The sequence below is a fragment of the Typopeltis vanoorti genome, chromosome 13, assembly GCF_054136105.1.
Source record: "Typopeltis vanoorti isolate ZY-2024b chromosome 13, IOZ_Tvanoo_1.0, whole genome shotgun sequence".
Classification (NCBI taxonomy): domain Eukaryota; kingdom Metazoa; phylum Arthropoda; class Arachnida; order Uropygi; family Thelyphonidae; genus Typopeltis; species Typopeltis vanoorti.
The window spans coordinates 28781532-28802831 of NC_143561.1; the positions used below are offsets into that span (position 1 = coordinate 28781532).

The 21300-nt window shown below is 34.1% G+C and overlaps 1 protein-coding gene across 1 annotated transcript in view; it reads left to right on the top strand.

Moving 5' to 3' along the window:
• Positions 1–21300, top strand: part of Arpc2 (Actin-related protein 2/3 complex, subunit 2) — a 178606-nt gene that overhangs the window by 132160 nt on the left and 25146 nt on the right. The window contains exon 9 of the mRNA XM_090403251.1: positions 12756–12856. Within this exon, the coding sequence (XP_090259377.1) occupies positions 12756–12856 (101 nt within the window). The remainder of the gene's footprint in view (positions 1–12755; positions 12857–21300) is intronic.

A 21300-nucleotide genomic window follows, 5' to 3' on the forward strand; every position in this document is an offset into this window, starting at 1 on the left:
TAAACATTTCCCACTCTAGATGTGAATGGTCATAATCGGTGCTATGTCAATATATACAGGCATATCCTGGTCATACAGCGAATTACTGCTCTTTTAATAATTTTTAAGCAGTCATATATGTGTGTAAATGACTTAAATAAAACAACAACAGTTACACAAATGAAAAATTTAGAATAATATTCCCAAACGTAAAAGTTATTCTGAACATCTTGACTTAAGAGAATAAACCAACCAATCAATCAATCTATACCATTAAAAGATTTTCCCATTTCAGCAACAAGATTTGTCACATTTATGGAGAACTGTAGTATTAACTAGTATAGCACTTTATCATTGTTTTTAACAACTGCAACAACAGTATTGCAAAGTAAGTCCTGCAGTCTATTTCAGTGTTTGATACACCATCATCACTAAATTTAATAATTTTAATCTTAGCATGTAATGGGTTTATGTATCTTCTTTTCACTGGAATCAACAGCACCTAAGTTCATCTACTGTTATTAACTAAAATAAAATAATAAACAATTTATAATTCACAGCAAAACACAGATGGAGATGCAGTGAGCACCAATGGTGTAAACAAACAATTCATGCAAACTGCACATTGGTTTATTCACGTTCACGTCAATCGCTAAAACCGTCATGAGATTATCATTGTAAAGCGAACTCCGTGAGGGAGGGTGTCACTATATCAAATTTAAAATACTGTTATATTAGTTAATAAGAAAATGGTAATAAATGTTTTAGTTTTTTATAGTGATCTCACATAAAAGTTGCTTATATCATTTACATGGTTTATGAAAACTTTGCTGCAAAATTGACTAAATTATTATTAAAATCACCAAACAGTATGATTTTGCATCAGTATAGAGCCTTCTGTGGGACCATAGGCACAAATAAGTCTCATTGTCCAGTTTCCCATTCTCATATTTGCCCACATCACTCTACTTGAGACTGCCTGCCATTCAAGAAGATTAGCCTCGTATTTAGTGTTGAATACTATGGCTTCGGAGCAGAAATACTAAACTTTTGGAATTGACTTTTTTTTTTTTCATTTTGCTTCAATAAACCACAAAGCATTTATTAAAATATAGAAATCAAACAATTAATATCATCAACTAAATAAATAGATACATGATTTATAAATTAATGAAAATTTTAAAAATGAAAAACATTTTTAAAATTCATTTGTTTGTGATAAATCTGGCTCAGTTATCATCTCATATCTTGCCAATAAAAATTTAATAACTTTATATCTAAAAATCACTTCTTAATGACTTTGATCATGATCAAATTGCTAATTGCATTTAACACTTCAGTTTTGGCAAGCTTTATCTTGTTTAATACCACTAGTAATATATAACATTGAACTGTTGTCACATGGGTTGAATTTTAGCCCTAAAATGCATGGCTTAGTTCACTGTCATGTCTTTATAGAAGCTATACACAATATATACATTAGAAATTACTGGTCTCTTATCCAGCAAAGTATGACAGTGTCACCAACCTTTGAATTATATCAGTCTGTCTTATAAATCCTTAATAGTTATTAGTTGTTGTTAGTATTAAAGAATAATAAAATAATAGTATCAAATATCTTTAAAATCAAAGTAATTGCTTGAACCTCTCTCAACATTTCCATGACATTTTTACAGAGGTGGATCATATAAGAAAGAGGATTAGGATGGAATTCATATCAAAGTTCATTAATTAAATTTGGAGTTTTAAGATATTGTTAATAGATTTCAGTTGTTGGGGAGGGACACCACCAGACAGGATGCAGTATGGCAGTTATATTGCCTTGCTGAGACCACTGCTTAATGATGAGTAGTTATAAAAGTGGTAACATTATTCAAAAACGCAAATGATTTAACATATTACATTTTTTTTCACTTTTGATAATTTTGTTTGTTAAATTAAAGTTTTTAATTAAATTAAAAAGTTTAATTTAAAATTAAAGTTTGTTAAGATCAAACTAACAATGATCGTAACAATTTTAAGATCATTGTTAGTTTGATCTTAACAAACTAAGATCCAGTCAAATGTCTAGCAAATAGCACATTTACTCCTGGGGTTATTTCAAGGACAGTTGGTCATTCAAATCTAAGAAATCTAATTATTTGTATATTGACAAATCTGGTTAGCATAACACAAGCTACATGTGTCCCTCGCTTTGCACGATTAATTGGTTCTATGAAATAATCGCGTAAAGTGAGTTGAATTTAGCATGGGTGAGATAGGGATAGGGGTTTCTTCAGAAGGATAAAAAAAAAAAAATTAAACTTTACACCTGTGAGCAAAAGAAATTTTAATGAATGAATTATTTAAACTTATAAACAAAACATACAAATTTTAATGAATGATTGAATGGCTGGATGAATGAATTTAATTAATACAATGTCATAAACACCTAAACATTATATACTTCTGACAGTCTTCAATTGGATAATGAATGGACTGGGTCTGGTGAGTCTGGATCATCACTCTCTTAAAGTCCCTGGGATGATAGGCTGATGATCTTCAACTTTTTTAATGAAACAGTCAAAACTCAGCTGATGGGCAGCATTCTTCCTCTCTCTATAAAGTTCTTTGTAGCAAGTCAAAGAATTCTTAATTTCTCTTGCAACTTTGGCACTGTCAGTGTGTTTAAAAAATTCTGTCATTTGTTTTGTTGAAAGCTGTTTGATGGGCTCAGCAACACAGGGTTCCTGACTTTCATCATTCATGTTGTTTTTCATTTCCAGAAGATCTTCATTAGTGAGCTCTGATGAGTGGGACTCGAGCAGTTCATCCACATTTGTCTCTTCTACATCCTCAAATCCAACAGATTTTGCAATTTTAACTGTCATGTCTTGAGTTGGCAAGCTCACGTTCAGAATCAAAATCATTAGAATCAGAAACTCCAGGCCAAATTTTCTTCCAAACTCCCTTCATGCAGGACTGCGTAACTTCTGCCCATGCCTCTCCAATGTTGTCAATTGCCATTTTTATATCATATTTCTTCCAAAATTCTTTCACTGAAATTTTATCTTCACCGTTGGTACATGTAGTAGCTTGAACTAGCTGCAAAAATGTTCTGCAGAGATAACTCTTGAAATTTGCAATAACACCCTGATCCATGGGTTGAATGAGGGATGTTGTGTTTGGTGGCAGAAAAATAATATTCTCATCAATTTCAGTGATGCTTGGAGGATGTCCTGGTGCATTGTCCAGAAGCAAAAGAATTTTGAAGAGTACATTTATCCTGTCACAATAAGCCTTCAATTCACGATGCAGTTCATTGCAAAAGTAGGACTCAAACACATCTCTGGTAATCCATGCTTTTTTATTTGACTGTCATACAACAGGCAAATCCTCCTTTGAGTAGTCCTTGAGTGCACATGGGTTTTCGGAGTGATAAATATCAGTGGTTTAGTTTTATCTCCAGGTGCATTTCCTCCTAACAGCAAAGTGAGATGGTCCTTGCAAGCTTTAAAATCTGGGGCCCTCTTTTCTTGCACGGATAGAAATGTTCTACTAGGAATACGCTTCCAGAAAAACCCCGTTTCGTCGAGATTTGACACTTGCTGAGGCAAATAATCATGTTCCTGAATTATACTTAGAAATTTTGCTGGAAAGTTCTCAGCAGCAACAACATTAGCTCCGGCAGCCTCGCCAGTCAGCTTGACATTATGGAATTCATGTCGCACCTTGAAATGTTCAAACCACCCAGCACTTGCAGCACAAAATTGCACTTTATGATCAGAATCTATAGCATTAAAATCATCAAACAAGCTTTTAGCTTTAGCCTGGATAATTAAGGTGGATAACAGAACAGCACATGGATTTTCATATTCAATCCATTGGGCCAATGTCCTTTCCAATTTCTCCATAACTGCTGCTCTTATCTGTGTTATCTTAGTTGTCGACATTCTCGTCGCCCTTTTACAACTTTCTTTTATTTTCTCTGCTTGATTTCTTATTGTTCTTAAAGTTGATTCTGAAATTCCTGTAGCTCTGACTATGTTGGCTGTGCGCTCATTACGTTCATACCTCTATATAACTTCTAAGTTTTCCTCCAGTGTTATAACTTTTCTCTGTTTTTTAGTCTTGGAAGTATTTTGATCACAATTACCTCTTTTTTTCCATAATGTTTGCATTGCAGAGGACTCCAACAATGGAGCATACTAGTTCTACACCTTCTGTGAGACTGACATGCAGCACGATGCCGCCTTGTCAAAGCGGTGCGTGCACAAAGTCACGTGACCACGCACAGGTTGACTGCGAAATTGCTACTGGTTGCGTTTTTTTTTTTTTTTAACTTTTTAAAATCGCGTTATAGTGAAAATGCGTAAAGTGAGGGATACTTGTATATATCAGTAAACTTGATATTCAAAATAAGGAGTCATTTGAAGCAACAACTGATTCCTCTCAGAATAATTGAATGAGCCACAGTTTATATTGAACTAATATCAGGCTCATGACTTGCATGCAGTAAAAAAGCACCTGTCAGATAGTGCTATTTTTAATTATAATTGATAAATAAATCCATGTATGTACAAATAGTATGTACATAACATTTAAAGAACATATTCCAGTATATTTCTGTTCTGGAAAAGTTTAGATAGTTGTGTGCTGAAGTTGTTTTGAATGATTATGTTGATTGCTACTATATTAAATATCAATTTTGGTTTCAGAATGGATTGAATGAAAGAAAAATTTAGTGTAAAATAGTAATGTAGAATAATTAGTTAGAATAGTCGGTGGCATTTTTTTTTAAGATGCATTAAGTCTACATCATACTGGTGGAGAAAAATGTACTTTTATTCACTGTCTTCCCATCCATTGCATTTTGAATGGCATTTAATGAAAAATATAAAAAAATTAAATTTTAGAAAAATCTGTAAACTTTTTTTTTGGCTTAGAAAGCAACTGACCTAGATGTTTTTTCTCATTACAAAGCCAAAAGTAGTTTTATAAAACTATTGTTATAACCTAGTAAAGATACGTCTAGACTGAATCACTCGAAACTTCAGTAAACTAATTTTTCATAGGTTGCTTAAATTAAATGTGATGCTTGTGCATGCTAGTTATTCAGTGAGTTGCTGCATAATCTCATCATGCAGAACAGTATTATTGTGTGATTTGTAGCATTAAGATGTTTGAAATGTTTCTTGCACATTAAATGTAGTATTGTGGTTAGTTAACAACTGCAGTTATGAAACATGGTGAGAAGGGTAGTAGCTTAGCTTCTTTTGAATATTTATGAATGAAAAGACAGTCCTAAAGATAGCTTTAAAGTGAGAAACAGGAAACTGTAACAGTTCATTTCTTTAGTGATATCAGAAATGTTTAGTTTTTGTTCTAGAGAATGATGGGCAAACACTTTCATTGAAAGAGTTGATTCAAATTCATATGAATTTTGGCAAGACAGAAAGAAGGTATATTTTAAAATCTACAAAAATGATTGAATAATGTAAATTTTTATCTGTACAGCAAATTAATGTGAAAAATGATGCTGAATTTAGCTGACCTACCAATTATTTACAATACTTTATATTACTACAAAGGTGCCATTATAATAATAGTATGTTTCTGTCTCCATTCTAGTTTTGGTAATTGATGACTAGATTCAAATAGAGAGCCATTAAACATGAAGGTTAGCAATAAATAAAAAATAGGTTTGTTGCTTTTATGCTTAGTTTCATTCACTATGATGTAATGTTATCTCCTCTGAGAATCCCAGTACTCACCATAGGTGAGTACTGGGATCCTCATATTACACACTCTTACTTCATATTACACACACTCTATTTTGGCTGCTAGAATTGCATTTAATGTTGCTTTATGCTTAGTACTAATTCATCTTATTAGTGTAACCCAGTAGACATCCAAATCTCAGATGCTGAAATGTTAAATATAGTTTCTTTAAAATTGTACAGAAACATATTAAACAATTAAATGAGCACATAACAAAATTTAATTTTATGTGCTATAATTAGTGTGAGATTAACCTATCACTTTAAACTTAGTAACATCTTTTTTTTCTTATTATATAAACAGATATCTTACACTTGCTTCAGAGACTGGAGCAGAAGCTGGTGGAAACATTATCTGGCCCACAATTCAGAATTTGTCCACTCAATGCTCTAGAATGTTAACTGAAGAAGTTCACTTATAACTATATGGTAGTCCTTCCAGATAAGTGGAGAGCTGTGTTTAATCCTTCAGCTTTCTTTAATATGTAAAAAAAAAAAAAAAAAAAAATACAGTTGACTCTCCCTATACCAAACCCATTATAATAAACTGCTGAATATTCCCATAAATGTGCTGCTGTTCTAAAGGAAACTTGCCAAAGCAGGGAATCTATGATGGCAGATTATTATTCCACCATTCCTACAAGTATGCTGCACTGAGAATTGACTATAGAAAAAAAGTTGCTATTTCTTTTCCCTGATCTTTGTTTTCCCTCTTGACAAGACAGAACTGTCTGTAGCTAGTTGATAACCTCTGTCAGGCCATGATGAGGTTGCATGCATTGTAAATGAGGAAAAACATTTTGTAGAAAATTAATTCTGTTCATTGTAACTGAAACTTATGTTTGCCAGGTATCCATGACTATCATCAGAATTAACAGCTGTATAGAGCAAAGGTTGGTCGATTGATAGAGCCTCTGCTACTAATGGCTCACAAAAAGTTAGCAAGTTTGAGCGTGGTTAGTAGTTGGAAGGGGATCAATCGTTCGATGCTGTTGGCACACTCTCCCTCGATGAGTCTTTGGACTCCCTGGAGGTGTCACATAATAATAATAACTAAAAAATAATAATAATAATTAATTGAGGAATGTGCTCCACTTTCATTGTTGTTAATCCTTGCTGTGCAACCCTAAAAGTATATTAAACTGAAATTGTTCTTTCTCTAGTCTGAAAAAACAGACATTAAATGAATGATTATTCATTTAAGCAAAAAAAAGAAATATAATAATAATCTTAACAGATAATCAGAGCATTGCATGTAACATTTGGTGTTCTGATTATTAGTTTTCTCAAAATTTGGATAGTTATTAATTCTTGTTCAATGTATGTGTAAGAGCATTGTAACTTTCTTTAAGAAGCTTTCAAACTAGAACCTGCTTTCGTGAAGTACTTTGATTTTCATCATGCTTTCAGTGTCTGGTCCAGTCTAAATTATTGTAATAATCATGTCACTGTACATGAATGTTATTGCATTTCTTATGAGTGCCTTCATTGCTATAGCACCAAAGAGTAATCTGCTTTGGTAGTAAGATATGGGTTCATTTTCTGTAATAGCATAAGAGGAATGTTTATTAAGGACTTGAAGTAAAGACAAGTTGCTTCAGTGGAAGAGAATGGAAATCTGGTTTTTCATTATGCATGAAATGCAGACTTAATCAGGGAATTCGTGCAATTTACATACACTTGACAGCACTGTCAAACCGACAATGACATAGTATGTTAGAGTGATTCCTGCTATTTCCATCAGTGCCAGTTTCTCATCAGTAGGATAAACACCTGCTCAGTTACTGTGTTTTTAGTAAGTGTCAGAGTGTGTGTGGTAATGATTCTTTATCGCATGCTCAAGCGTTTAAATTTTGTTGTATAATGAAACCTGTGGAGCATTCTTGACTAAACATTCACACTTAACCACAGTAGTAAGATTTTTTAATAAGTAAATATTTTGTCCTAAATATCATAGAACATCATCAGTATAGTTAATTCAAACAATACTAGGAATCACATACAGTAAGAGCCATGTTTAGTCAAGTGTTTAAATGGCACATGATATTTTTGGAGAGGAGAGAAAGCATTGAAGATGAGCAACATGCAGGGTGGCCTGTCACAACAAGAATGAACCACATCGAGCAAGTACCCCTTGGAGTGATTGTCAGTTAAATTTACAATCACTCCAGGAGATACTTACTCAATATTGTTGTTCATTCGAAATGAATGAATGTAAGATGGTTGAAAAATGCATTATGTGAATGTGTCCAGCGATTGTGAATGATTGGATCTTGCATCATAACACTGTGCCTTCTTATTCTGCACTATCGATTTGTGAGTATTTAGCCAAAAAAAAAAAATTGCATTCCAGTGTTGGAACATCCACCATACTTGTCCAATTCAATGCGACTTTTTTTTCGTTTCCTCAAGCCATTGATAGATATTTTGAGACTGTAGAAACATTCAGAGAACTGTGACAGGGACCATAAATTAAATACACAATTTTATACGAATGTTGTCTCATCACTTTTCTGCTAGGCCTCGTATAAACAACCAATCAGAATTGTTTATTAATTGAAATGGTTACTAAATTGATCAGTTCAGTTGACAATAATACATAACGATTACTATATGTTATAAATAAGCTGATTGCTTAATATTAGTAGGCTGTTGCTTCTGTTTTCTATTCTGGTCTGTCAACAAGAGCATGATCTCAGCATTAAACCAATCCTTGTATGGTCAGAACAGATCTAATAGGTGCCAAAGTATGAAATACACTTTTTTTTTTTTAACGATTATCATCTTTCTCAGATTGTTTCCATATTTTTATCTTCCAGATGTCTGTTTCAGCTTGATAAGTATTAATGTGTAGCAAATTTCATTTTGTGAACAGGGGAAAAGAAATATCGAGAAATGATAGAAGAATATAAAAAAAAAGTATTTCGTACTTAAGCTGTTATTAGATTTATAACAGCTTAAGGAGAAAACAAGGAGAAACCCTTGTGCCTTGATATTGCTTTCCTTTGAGCCAGTGGCGCACTCAGGATTTGACCTTGGAGGGGGGCTGAGCACTCAAGATTTAATCTTGGGGGGGGGGTCGAGTTGAGTATACGATTTGAGAATACACAATACGCATTGTATACGAGCTATGACTGAGCATCTGCAGCGATCGCCAATACATGATACCTGTGATCTCCTGTGGCCCGACTCGGGCAAACGAAGTAGCTCCCAAGCACTACTTCGTTCGTCTTGCGTTCACAGCGCCCAGGATTCTCGAGCGCTATAGGGTATTCCCACCTTATGTGACCGCTAATTCATAAGGAACATATAACGAACATAGAAATAGAAGACACGACCCAACATAAATAAAAAAAAAAAAAGAATTTTAATTAGGAAAAGATTTTTGGAAATTTTTCTGGTGTTTTTTTCCTTTTTCTTTTTTTGGGGGGGGTGCCAAGGCCCCTTGGCCCCCTCCCTGGATGCGCCAATGCTTTGAGCAATGGAAAGTGGTGATGAGTATAACTAGCTTATCAAACAATCAGAATACAACACCAATAGTAACAGCAGAACATAAACAAAAGGTAGGCTTGGTGATCTACCTTCTTTTTATGGGCAATGAAAAGGTGTTAGGACTAAAACAACCACACTCTAACATTTTGGGAATTAGTAGACAGGTGGTCTCCACCTGCCATCATTGTTCAGTGCATTTCTTTGCCATGCTATATGGAAGCTGTTTGTAATCCTAACTAGCATTTATTTGTGTGTGTTCATGTGAGGAATAAAAATCTAAGTTTCTTCTGGGAAGACAGAATTCTACATTCCTGGGGTCATTGATAGAGAAACTAAAGAATGCAAAGCATATACTCCTTAAATGAAATATGTACCATATATTATTCATGTATAATGCGATCCATGTATAATGCAAACTAGAAACTTTGTTTGACAACTTGCCCTAAAATGCCATGTCCACGTATAATGCTATCTGTTAATCTTGTTCCATAACATTATAAATAATACAATAAGAATTAACGAAAGAACTATTTATTTTAAAACAAAATGTCAAAATCCTTTAAATTCTTCATCTTTTGAGTCATCAAACATTTCATTTAGAAATTCATCTGTAGGGATTGCATCATCAGTGTAGCAGTTGTCGTCATCGTCTTCATGCTCTCCATTTTGTTGTGCGTCATCCTCGCGTTCGTATATGATGTCATCTTCGGATCCATCCATTGAATTACTTATTCCACATTTAAGAAATGAGCGGTGAATCATTTCAGATGGTATTGAATCCCATGCTTTTTTAACCCAGCTGGTGACTAGGGTGATCTCAGGCTTCTGAAAATTCCCACCCTTTGTCGTCTTCACCAAACCAGATGACATCCATTCTCTCCATTTTTCATGTAAGTGATCTTTAAAAGGCTTATTCAAGCTGACATCAAGCGGCTGCAAAACGGAAGTTAGAACACCTGGTATGACTGCTAGGTCTGTACGTAGCTCACGTGCTTTCTCTTTGCTTGCCTCCGTTAAATGCACCCGGAACATATCCCAGACTAGCATGCTTTGTTGACGTAACAAGCTACCTGGTCGTATGTTCCATACTTGATCCAGCCACAATTGTACACCTTCTTCATCCATCCAACCTTTCTGATTGGCGCGAACAATTACACCTGGTGGAAATTTCATATGCTTTGGAATTTTCTTCCTTTTAAATATCACTGTCAGCTTTAATTTGGTTCTGTCTGCCATGCATGCTAGAACAACGGTAAAATGCGTTTTTTCATGTCCCGTTGTTTTTATGAAGACACCCTTTTCACCACCTGAGTTTACCGTTCGATTCCCAGGCATATCAAAGTACATGGGCATCTCATCCATATTGCCAATTTGGGAAAGTTCGTATCCGTGGCACTTCCGTAATTTTATGATAAATTTAAGGAAGGACTGAACTTTTTCTTCAAGCTGCTTTGGTAACTTCTGCACAATTTTTGTTCGGTGTCATAATGTTAATGCTTTGCATTCCATAAATCTGTTGCACCACCCAGGCGAAGCAAAAAAAGATGAAATACCTGGTGTGTCCTTGAATTTACCATTCTTGAGTTGTACAGCTTGAAAATGAATTGCATTTCTTGTTACTATAATGGCATCTTGTCGTTGCATCAAAATCCATTCATTTAGCTCTTCTTCGATTTCTGGAAAGGATGCAACATCTCCACGATAGGCATGTTTCGTTTGGGGGATTTTTTCAAGACTGTCTTTTTGCTTACGCCAAAGTCTAATATTACTCTCTGCCACACCAAATTCTCTCATAGCAGCACTGTTATTATGTTCTTCTGCAAACTTATAATAAATTTAGTTTAATCCTTTATCCAAGTGTGAGCAAACAAAGTTTGCGCCTGAAAGTATCTTAAGGACTGGGGTAAGGTGGTACCACCTTACCCCAGTCCTGAAGATACTTTCAGGCGCAAACTTTGTTTGCTCACACTTGGATAAAGGATTAAACTAAATTTATTATACTCTAACCAAGTGAAAAATAAACTTTCAACTTCTGCAAACTGCACGACACGCAATTAAAATCCTGCTTCAAAAGATGAACGTTTATGTTTCTGTTGGCTCATTTTCAGGCTAGGCTTTTAATGAATAATATTTAAAATGAACTCTGGTTAAACTGATATACCTAACTGTGCTCTATCATTCGGTGACCAAGCGCAAATCGTATCTGCACATAAAGCCAGTAATATAAGTAGCTTTATGTGCAGATACAATGCCCGCTCGGTCGCCGAATGCAAGGGGATCAAGTAGATTTGGTTGCATAGGCATTAGGTAGTATATATATATATTGTGTGTGCAAGTCTAATAAGATGTTATATTTTTTAGGATCTGCATATAATGCAAACCCCTAACTTTAAGTAGTATTTTTTACCATAAATTTTTCTCATTATACGCGATAATCGTTTTTTCTTATGCTGCATGCTGTAGTTGCATTTATCCTTAGAATTTTATTAATTTATTTAATACCAAGGCCAGTTATATATATTGCATGAATATATATATATACATACATATAGGAAGAAGGGTAGGGTTGCTAAAAGTGATTTATCTTTTAACTCATTAGATTGTGAGCAGCTAGCAGTTAAACAAGATTCTCACATAAAAAAATGTTTGTCTTAATTTGCTTGAAAAAAAAAGTACCTCATTTGGTCTAAGCAAGGGTTAGATATTTCAGAAACTCTGCTACAGCAGAGTTTCTGAAATATCTAACCCTTGCTTACCTACAGTACTAATGTGCCACAAATATAAAAATGTTGGTATGTAATCTTCATAAAAAAAATGTTATGATAATTCGACCCAGAGAAAGGTGCTTGTAATCGTTGATGTTAATTTTTTCTCTTTTGCATCTGTAGTAAGTACAGTTGGAAAAGACCTAAGTTCAATTCTTTTCATTACCAGAAAAATCTTTGTATGGATTTTAAATGAAGCTCAGTTAGTCAGTCTCACACAGAGAAAGCAGGTTTTATTTTTATATTTTCCTGGACATTCAGGTTTTTAATCACACATAACAGGTAAATTGGCCATAGGACAAAGTTAAGAGTCAGAAATACTGAGCTGTAGAATGAATGTAGGTGGTGGATTAATCTTGTGGTATGGTGTACCCTCCTGCAAATGAGTTCTTAGTCTATGGATGTGTCACATAATAATATTGGCTTTGGCCTATGATACATTATTGATCTGAAATAAACAAATTTCTTGTCAAATTGCTGAGACATTTTCAGAAAATACTCAAATAATTGGGTGAGTAAGGAAGCTACTTCTGCTGTGCTTGATTTTTTTTTGTTAATAGTTGAAGCATATATGAGTATATCTTTAGTGGATTTAATGGGCATACTTCTTCTTTGTGTTAATATGATCTGAAATTGCCTTAATAATTTAATGAATAATTGTATTGGTCAGTCTGAAATGCAGGTTCTTCATGCACTTTTAATGTTTACATAATTATATCATCTTTTGAATATCAGTTTTTATATAAATTCTGTTATGCAGGCTTATATCCATTCCCGAATGCGTGCCAAAACGTCAGATTTCCTTAAGGTGCTGAACAGGGCTAGACCAGAACCTAAGAATGTTGAAAAGAAAACAATAACGTATGTATTTTTCTGAAAATTTAATTTTGCTGGGAAAATACATTAATTTACATCACTTTTGATAAACTTTTGAGTTTTCCTTCTCACCCTCTCTTGCTTAGAAATATTAAAAGTGGAAAGTTAAACTTACGTGAAATAAATTTATTAGCTGTAAAATTTTGCCTATGTATTACGAGCATCCTCGGTACAATGATAATGAATACAATATAAAAGTACAATTAAAGAATCGTTTTCAAAACATGCCGCTATGGTGTTAATAGGACAGCAGACGATTAGCAAAATTCCCAATTCTTTTAGAAAAACAAATAAAAAAAATTACAATAATATTTCCCATAAAGGGGATAACCAAAAGCTATCAGAAGTTTGGTCGGTTTAGAAAGGTTTTATAACTCTCTTTATATAAGTGTTCTATAAGAAATCTACTTCTATGTAAATGCTTAGTTTTCTTCCAAAAAAAACTGTTTAGTCAAGATAGCATGTTCTACTAGGTCAGACCATTCTAGTTCATGGTACTGGACGTAAGATTTATGTTCTTCACAACGGATCAGATCTTCATGATGGCTGCAGCTCTACCAGACTGTCCAAAGTAACACAAACCACAGGAGCATGGGATCTTTTAGACAAGTGGAAGGTTGAGTGGAGAAAACTTGTCTTTGGGTGGAGAAAGGAAGGTAGAAATCTTCCTGACAGGACAAAGGATATTACGATATAAAGAGATTTTAGAACTTTAGCTATACATTCAGAAATCCCTTTAATAGAAGGGAGCAGAATCTGAGCAATATCTTCAGGAGACCTAGAGACTGGCTGTCTAAAGCTGTTAAAGGTTTTCTTAATAAAGAATTCATTAAAGCCATTTTTCATAAAAGCAGATTTGATATAATTCAATTCTTATTGTAAAAGGTTTTTGGTGGAACAAATATTATGAGCACAAAGTAACAGGATTTAAATAGATCCAATCTTTACTAGGATGATGATGATGAGAATTAGCATGAAAATAACGATCAGTGTGAATTTCTTTTCTAAAGAAACTTTATTTTCTGCTTTTTTTTTTTTTTTTTTTTATCAGAAAATATTTAAAATAAAAAAGAATATAAGAAGAAAACTAATAAATTATTTGCTCATGTTTTACTTCATAGTATAATAAGATTTTTGGAATAAGAATAACAAATTAAGTAAATAACACCATTTATTGAGCATAAATATATTGTACATGTATGTAAAAAAAAATAAGTGAAATGCACGGGCAAATTCTCCATGCTTGCTGCGCAAGCTCATTACTTGAGAAAGCAGTAATATTTATTAACAAATGCATGCATTTATAAGTTCCATTTAGGCTTTTATTTTTATAGACAAAAGACGTCTTAAGCTTGCCTGGCAATAATTGAGCTTTGCATTGTGTATCGAAGGCCGATGCTTGCTCGTCAAGTCAAAGCTATCTTGACTTGCTCTGTTGTGTGAGTTTCCAGATCTCGCTACAGCACTGTGATTTCAGGCGCGTGCATAGCAATTTCTGCTCCCTTCACGTTGTCTTAAACACAGGCCATATGCAGTGAAAGCAGCTCTAGCCAGTGAACTTCAGCCAGCCTTTGCAAGTGTGCATGTTGTTTGGGAAAATTAAGTTACAACCAACTTTTTATGACGATGTTATTGACCAGTTCATCAAGAAGAACCGTAGAGTAGAATTTGTATTCAAGTAACTAAATTGAGAAAGATAGAATATCATTTGTATGATTAAATGTACATAATTTTTAAATATGTAGTTTTAAATGGTCAGTAATTCATTATTCTGCTAATCAGACTTCAATCACACTTCTCACTCCCTGAATGATGATAAGAGCAAGCATGAATTTCAAGACCAGCATTCGCCCCTGGTGAAATGTGTACAATTTTTAATAAAAATTGTATGTAGCAAATATAAAAATGTTTCATAGCAAACATGTTCACAACAGATGTAGTGAAAAATGCAAATTTCATTAAATAATTATACTTATTTGTATACAAGGTAAAATGCACAAAAAATTACTGAATATTACAAATTTCTAAATGTCACTGTTAACAGAAGTGCCAGTATGCCATACTGTTACATTCCATCCTAACAAAAGCACTGGTTATGAGCATATTTACATGGTCCATGTTAATAGTGTGCTGCTTTTGTATTTGGTGGATCATAGCTAGGAAATTGTCACACAATTAATGATGGAGTTTGTACTCATATGTACAGGGTATCCATAAGATATCCATATAGTCTCCCAGCTTTTTCTCTTGATCTTGTCAAGACAGTGATGTAAGATTTCTGATTCATTCCATAAGACTTGCTGTCTTTTCTGTTTAGGCATACTGATTTGCTGAAGATAATAGTGCTGTGACATCCCATCTCTGGCATTCTGTGTGTAGCTCCAAGCTAAGAAAACATCACTGACATGCATCTTCCATATATTAGGTTTTAGAGGCTGTTCTTCTAAGCCTTTTTCTGAAGTGAAGAAAGAAGCTTGCTCAGGCCAGTCTTGTAGTGAAACTGCAAGACCTCACTAAAACAGGCAGTGAAATATATTGAACACTGCATTAAGATGTCTAAGACATAGAACGGTTGAGATGTGAGGCCATAGTACTGTCATCACATTATCACCTAATCAGAATGATAGCTTAGATGAAAAATGTCAAGCTCAATGAATAAATTAGAAATTTTAAATGATGCTATTATGACAAAACAAAAATATGGAGGTCTATAAAGATTTCATTAGACCTTGTGCATTTGAATACAAACCTTAGCATTAATCTGACTAAAAGTTTCTTAACTATGGTTCACCAAATATGCAACAGAAGCGTGCTGGCATGCACAACAGTAAACACATACAACTGATTTGAATTATCAGAATCCTACATAATAACCATGTTACTTCATTTCAGCTTCAATCACTTGAAATTTTTGGTGTGTGAGCATGAAAGAATTCCTTATGACATAAATATGCAATTCAGAATAGTATTAAACACTTTGATTTATGATAATACAAAATAATTGGATTGTAGTGTAGCCAAAACTGCATCATCTAATAATCATTGAATGTCTGTTACAATTTGGTATCACATAATAACTGTACATGGTGCTTAAGGATCAAAGCTCTATAACTGAGAGGAGACCTCCACATAGCCTATAAAGGAATGCGGAGAACCTACCAGGGCTTCTGACCTAATGTCCAATCCTCACCTTCTCGTGGTGCACCCTGTTAGGTATCTACCTGGATACTGAACGAGGATGGTCTGGCAATTTGGGATTTAGCCAACCAAATTGTATTTTTATTGGATAAAACCAATATAGAAAATGATGGTAAAACATGACAAAATTTCATGCTGGCTGGGGCGTCGCCCAGTTAAACAAGGTCCCCGTTGTTTTCGCCACAGAACCAGGGCAAACAGCGAAAAGTCAGCTACTGCAACAAATCCTAAAGCACACCCCAACTCAACATTCCCAGCGTTAAAGATCAGTACTATAAACATAAGAAGCCTGAATGGCAAAGAAATGGAGCTAGCTGAAGAATTAGATAAGTACAGATCGACATAATAGGGGTGACTGAAACAAAAAAGACAAAAACTGGTGAGATTTTCTGAGCAATAAATACAAAATGTTATATTCAGGAAATGACAAGGAAAAGAAGGAGTAGCCATAGTATTCAACACAAAATACGAGGCTAATCTTCTTGAATGGCAGGCAGTCTCAAGTGGAGTGATGTGGGCAAATATCAGAATGGGGAATTGGACAATGAGACTTATTTGTGCCTATGGTTACACAGAAGGTTCTACCAAGGTAGAAGTGGAGGAATTTTTTGATGCTTTAGAAAAAGCAACTGACAGAATGAAAAAGGAAAAGTTGGTCCTTGTTGGGGATCTAAATAGCAGAATAGGAAATGATTGTCAGACATAAAAAAATATTTTGGGAAAATTTGGAGAAAAGAGCAAAGCTAATAATAATGGCAAATATCTGTTGGATTTCTGCTCAGGACATGTACTGGTTATTACTAACACCATGTTCCAACATAAAAATGTGCACAAATTCACATGGAGAGAAGAGGAAAGGAATAAGAAAAGTCTCATTGACTATGTTATTGTTGATAGTGATGTTTTCTCCCTGGTGCAGGACACCAGAGTGTACAGAGGATTTGAAATTGGAAGTGATCACTATTTAGTCTTGAACAGGATAAAATTTTATTTGATGTTGAAAAGAATAACATCTAAGAAAGTTTTAAAGCAAATAAAAGTTGAGCAGCTCTCAGATGTGAACTGTAGACACATCTGTATACACAAAAGATTTTTGAAGAAAAAATGAAAGAGTTTGAGAACAGGAACCAAACCTTGGAGATTCAGATAACAATATAGCCTTGAAGAAAACCCTGATTGATTCAGCCAGAGAGGCATGTGGTGAGGTTGTCTGCAAGGATAGAAAAATCAGAACTCCATGGTGGACACAGGAAGTTAGAGGCAGTGAAGAAAATAAGAAAGCATATCAAAAGTTCCTATCAAATAAGTCAGTTTTTGCTCTTAGAGGATACAGATAGAAATGTAAGAAAGCGAAACACCGTGTAAAACTAACTAAACAAAAGTCATGGGAGAACTTTGGCAAGGACATACAAAATAAATATCAAGACGGTGGTAATATATTCTGGAGGTTGTTGAAGAAGCTTAGAAATGGAGGAAAGAATGCTGTAAAAGGAGTTAGAGATGATAAAGGTGACATGAAAACAGGAGAAAAAGATATCCACAAAGTAGGGAGTAATTACTTTGAAAAATTGCTAAATGAAACAAGCAGTGAGAGCACAGTGGTAAAAAAATACTCAACAGGCATGCAGTCAGGAATACATATCCATAGTAAAAAAAGCCATCAAAGACTTGAAATGTGGAAAGGCAGTAGAAGTAGATGATATTCGACCAGAAATGCTGAAGTATGGTGGTATAAAAGTCTTACAGTGACTGCTGCACTGCATAGTTCAGAAGGCTTGGATACAGGGACGAATTCCCAATGATTGGAGTAGAGCTCTCATAGTACCCATATATAAAAAAGGAAATAAAACTGAATGTGAGAATCACAGAAGTATTTCCCTACTGAGTGTTCTGGCAAGATCTATGCAAGTATACTTGAGAAACAGTTGAGAAGAATTGTGGAAGAAAAGCTTGGTGAAAAACAAGCTGGATTCAGGCCAAATAGAGGCTGTCAAGATCAGATCTTCACTTTATGACAAATAGTTGAGAAAGCATGGGAATATAACAAAGATCTGTATTTAAGTTTTGCCGATCTGGAAAAGGCATATGACAAGATGCCAAGAGAGACGCTATTCAATACGCTACAGTTATATGGTGTCGATGGGGCATTATATCAAGCAATACTTAGTCTTTATTTGAGTTGTAAGTCAGCAGTTAAAATTGAAGGAAGTACAGGAAGATGGTTTAATGTTAAATATGGTGTGAGACAAGGATGTACATTATACCCTCTGTTATTCATTATCCATATGGATCACATTACGAAGGAAAGTGGTATTAAACCTGATATCAAAATTGGAGATGTTAATGTCAGCTCTTTACTTTAAACAGACAATGTTATACTTCTAAATAAATCTGCTACAAGTTTGCAAGATTCCCTGACTAAATTGAATAACTGTTGTAATAGATATGTCAGCATATTAAGGTCAGCAATAAAAAGACAAAGACAATGAAAATAGGTAGAATCGTTGAAAATGTCAACTCATGTGAACGGGGAACCTGTAAAACTAAATTAGCTGTATACAAGACAGTGTTCAAACCAGTTTTAACTTATGAATCTGAGAGCTGGGTAAGAAGTAAAACACTTGACCAAAGACTAGAGACTGCAGATATGAATGAGAGTCCTGAGAAAGATTAGAGGCATGAACAGATGGCATCAATGGCAATATCATATTAAAAACGATGATATTAGGATAGAACTTGACATTGTCAGCATCCAGGAATACATTAGCAGAGCTAATCTCAGGTGGTATGGTCACTTAAACAGAATGGGCGAGGAAAGATTAGCAAACCAAGTGTTCTCTGCCAGGTTGGCAGGAAAACAGCCCAGAGGAAGACAAAGATATAGGTGGATGGATACGGTACAAAGTGCCTTAGACGATAGAAATATAAGATCTGATAATGTTGGAGTCTTGACAAGTAACAGACTAATTTGGCGGAAAATTGTAGATAGGAAGTTAGTAACGATGTAATTTTTTCATGTAGTACTTACATATCCTGCACACCCCTTGAGGGTACATGTTAGGAATTTGATGATGATGATAATAACTGTACAAGACCATCTTATTCATTTGAAACTGAGTGGCCATATGATCTAGTTATTACTGGAATTGGAGAAAGGAAAAATTTCCCAGGAATAAATATTTAATTCTTGTATGTGCTGAAGAACATTATGCATATCAAGGAAAGAAATCATTAAATGCTGAGAAACTTGCATGAACAATTTGGAAAATGTTCATGCAAGTATAAATCACCATAAATCAGTTTTTTTTTTTTTTAAATATATGCTTACTTTGTCTTCAAGTTTAAATGTTTGGCATCCACTCCTTTGTAGGCCCATATTAAATCCATTTAAACTGATAGATATCAGCTAAATAGCAATTATAGTATATTTCAAATGGCTTGAGACTAAAACTTTAACTTCACTTTCAACCACACACACACACAAAATCATTCATGTGGATTTGTATGGTTTTCAATCGAATTCATATATCAATTTGATTTGAAAATTTTGAAAGCAAAACAATTTATATCATGTTCAAACAGCAATTAAGCTCTCTGTCCACCTGTTTCCACCTCTGTTACCTCTTGATGGTGCAAGTTTGCTGTTGAATATTTTCCCATTTCTCTGACAGTCATGTTCACTATCCAGAAGTTCACCAGCTAATGAGTATAGATTGCATTTTCCTTCCATTATCCATCTACCTCTGGACATATGCCATGGAATGGTTTAGAGAAACTAGCAGTTGCTCTAAACAGTTCCAGGACATTTGATCAAATCTGATGTAAAAATGCTTCTTAGCAAATTACCATCATATTGTCTTTCTTCTACCTTTTGTAGGTGTGTGGTCAGTTTCCTATCTTTACTTCACTACTGCATGCCATGGCGGAAGAATTATGAATTCTAGTTCAGTTGAACAGGCCATCAAGACATCCATAGAAACAGATCATTTGTCTGACAAAGTAGAATGAATCATTGTTGGCAGCATTGCCCCTTTCCTAAAACTCCCTTGATTCTGTCCAGAAGGTGGCAGTTCTGCTAATCGATTCTCCATCTCCTCCCTCCCCTTTAATGAACATTCTACTCTGTCACACAAATGGTATTGTAAAATGATCGCTTATTCAGGCATTGTGTGATCCATATGTCTATCTTTATTTTTGTGCACTTATTATTTAATTAATTTCTTTATTTTTACTTTATCTATACTCTGATTTACTATTATTATACCTTATTTCTATATCTCTATTCTTTCATTAAACTTATTTAATCCTCCTTTTAACTTTATCTTTTCCTTTCATGTACTATGTTAACTTTAATCTCTTTGCTCTACCTTTAGTATTCCTTCCTTATACTGGAGATCTCGGAAAATTTATTTTTTATTAAAGACTGTGCCACTAGGTCTCCATGTGGCTTAAGAAAATATCAATACTTTCAGTAAAGGCTCTCCTCAGTAATTATTTACAGTCATGGCTAACTCTTAACTCTAATTCGTAACTATTTTTAAACTTCCTGCTCACAGGATCGCATTTTTTTTTGGAATAGTGCATTGCATAAAAGATCAGGCGGCATTCCTTGTAAATAAAACAAGCATGTCTTTATTTATACTGAAACAATCATACAAATTATACACAAATGAAATGCTACTTTTTACTCCTTTCTAAGTAAACACTTTAGAGGAAACTTTCTTTAGGACATTTACTTAAGCATGTAACAAATTACAAATAATACAAATAATTAAGCAATTTAATTAGATAACTATCAGCCCATTTACAATTTAGGAATTATCATGCCTTGATTAACTATAACCATAAATTCCAGCCTTCACTTAATATATATTTCTCTTTATGCAAACTATTTTTCATAACACTATATATAGTAATTCTATAATCTTATCTAAAACAGTCTTTTACAATCGACAAAATTACTTTGAAAACAACTTCTCTTTATGCAAACTAATTTTCATTCTACTATATATAGTAATTCTATAAAATTATCAGTTCTTCACAACATAAGAAAATTTTCAACACAAATAAACTCACATGACTCCTTCATCAGTATAGTGCACTTGTTCATACTTCCTTTACAGATTTCCTGAATTCCTCTCTATGTCAGGTCTTGGGCTATCACTTTAGAGGTTTCATGGATACCGTATTATTCTCTGGAAGAGCTCATGGAGTGCGATTTTCTGGCATTA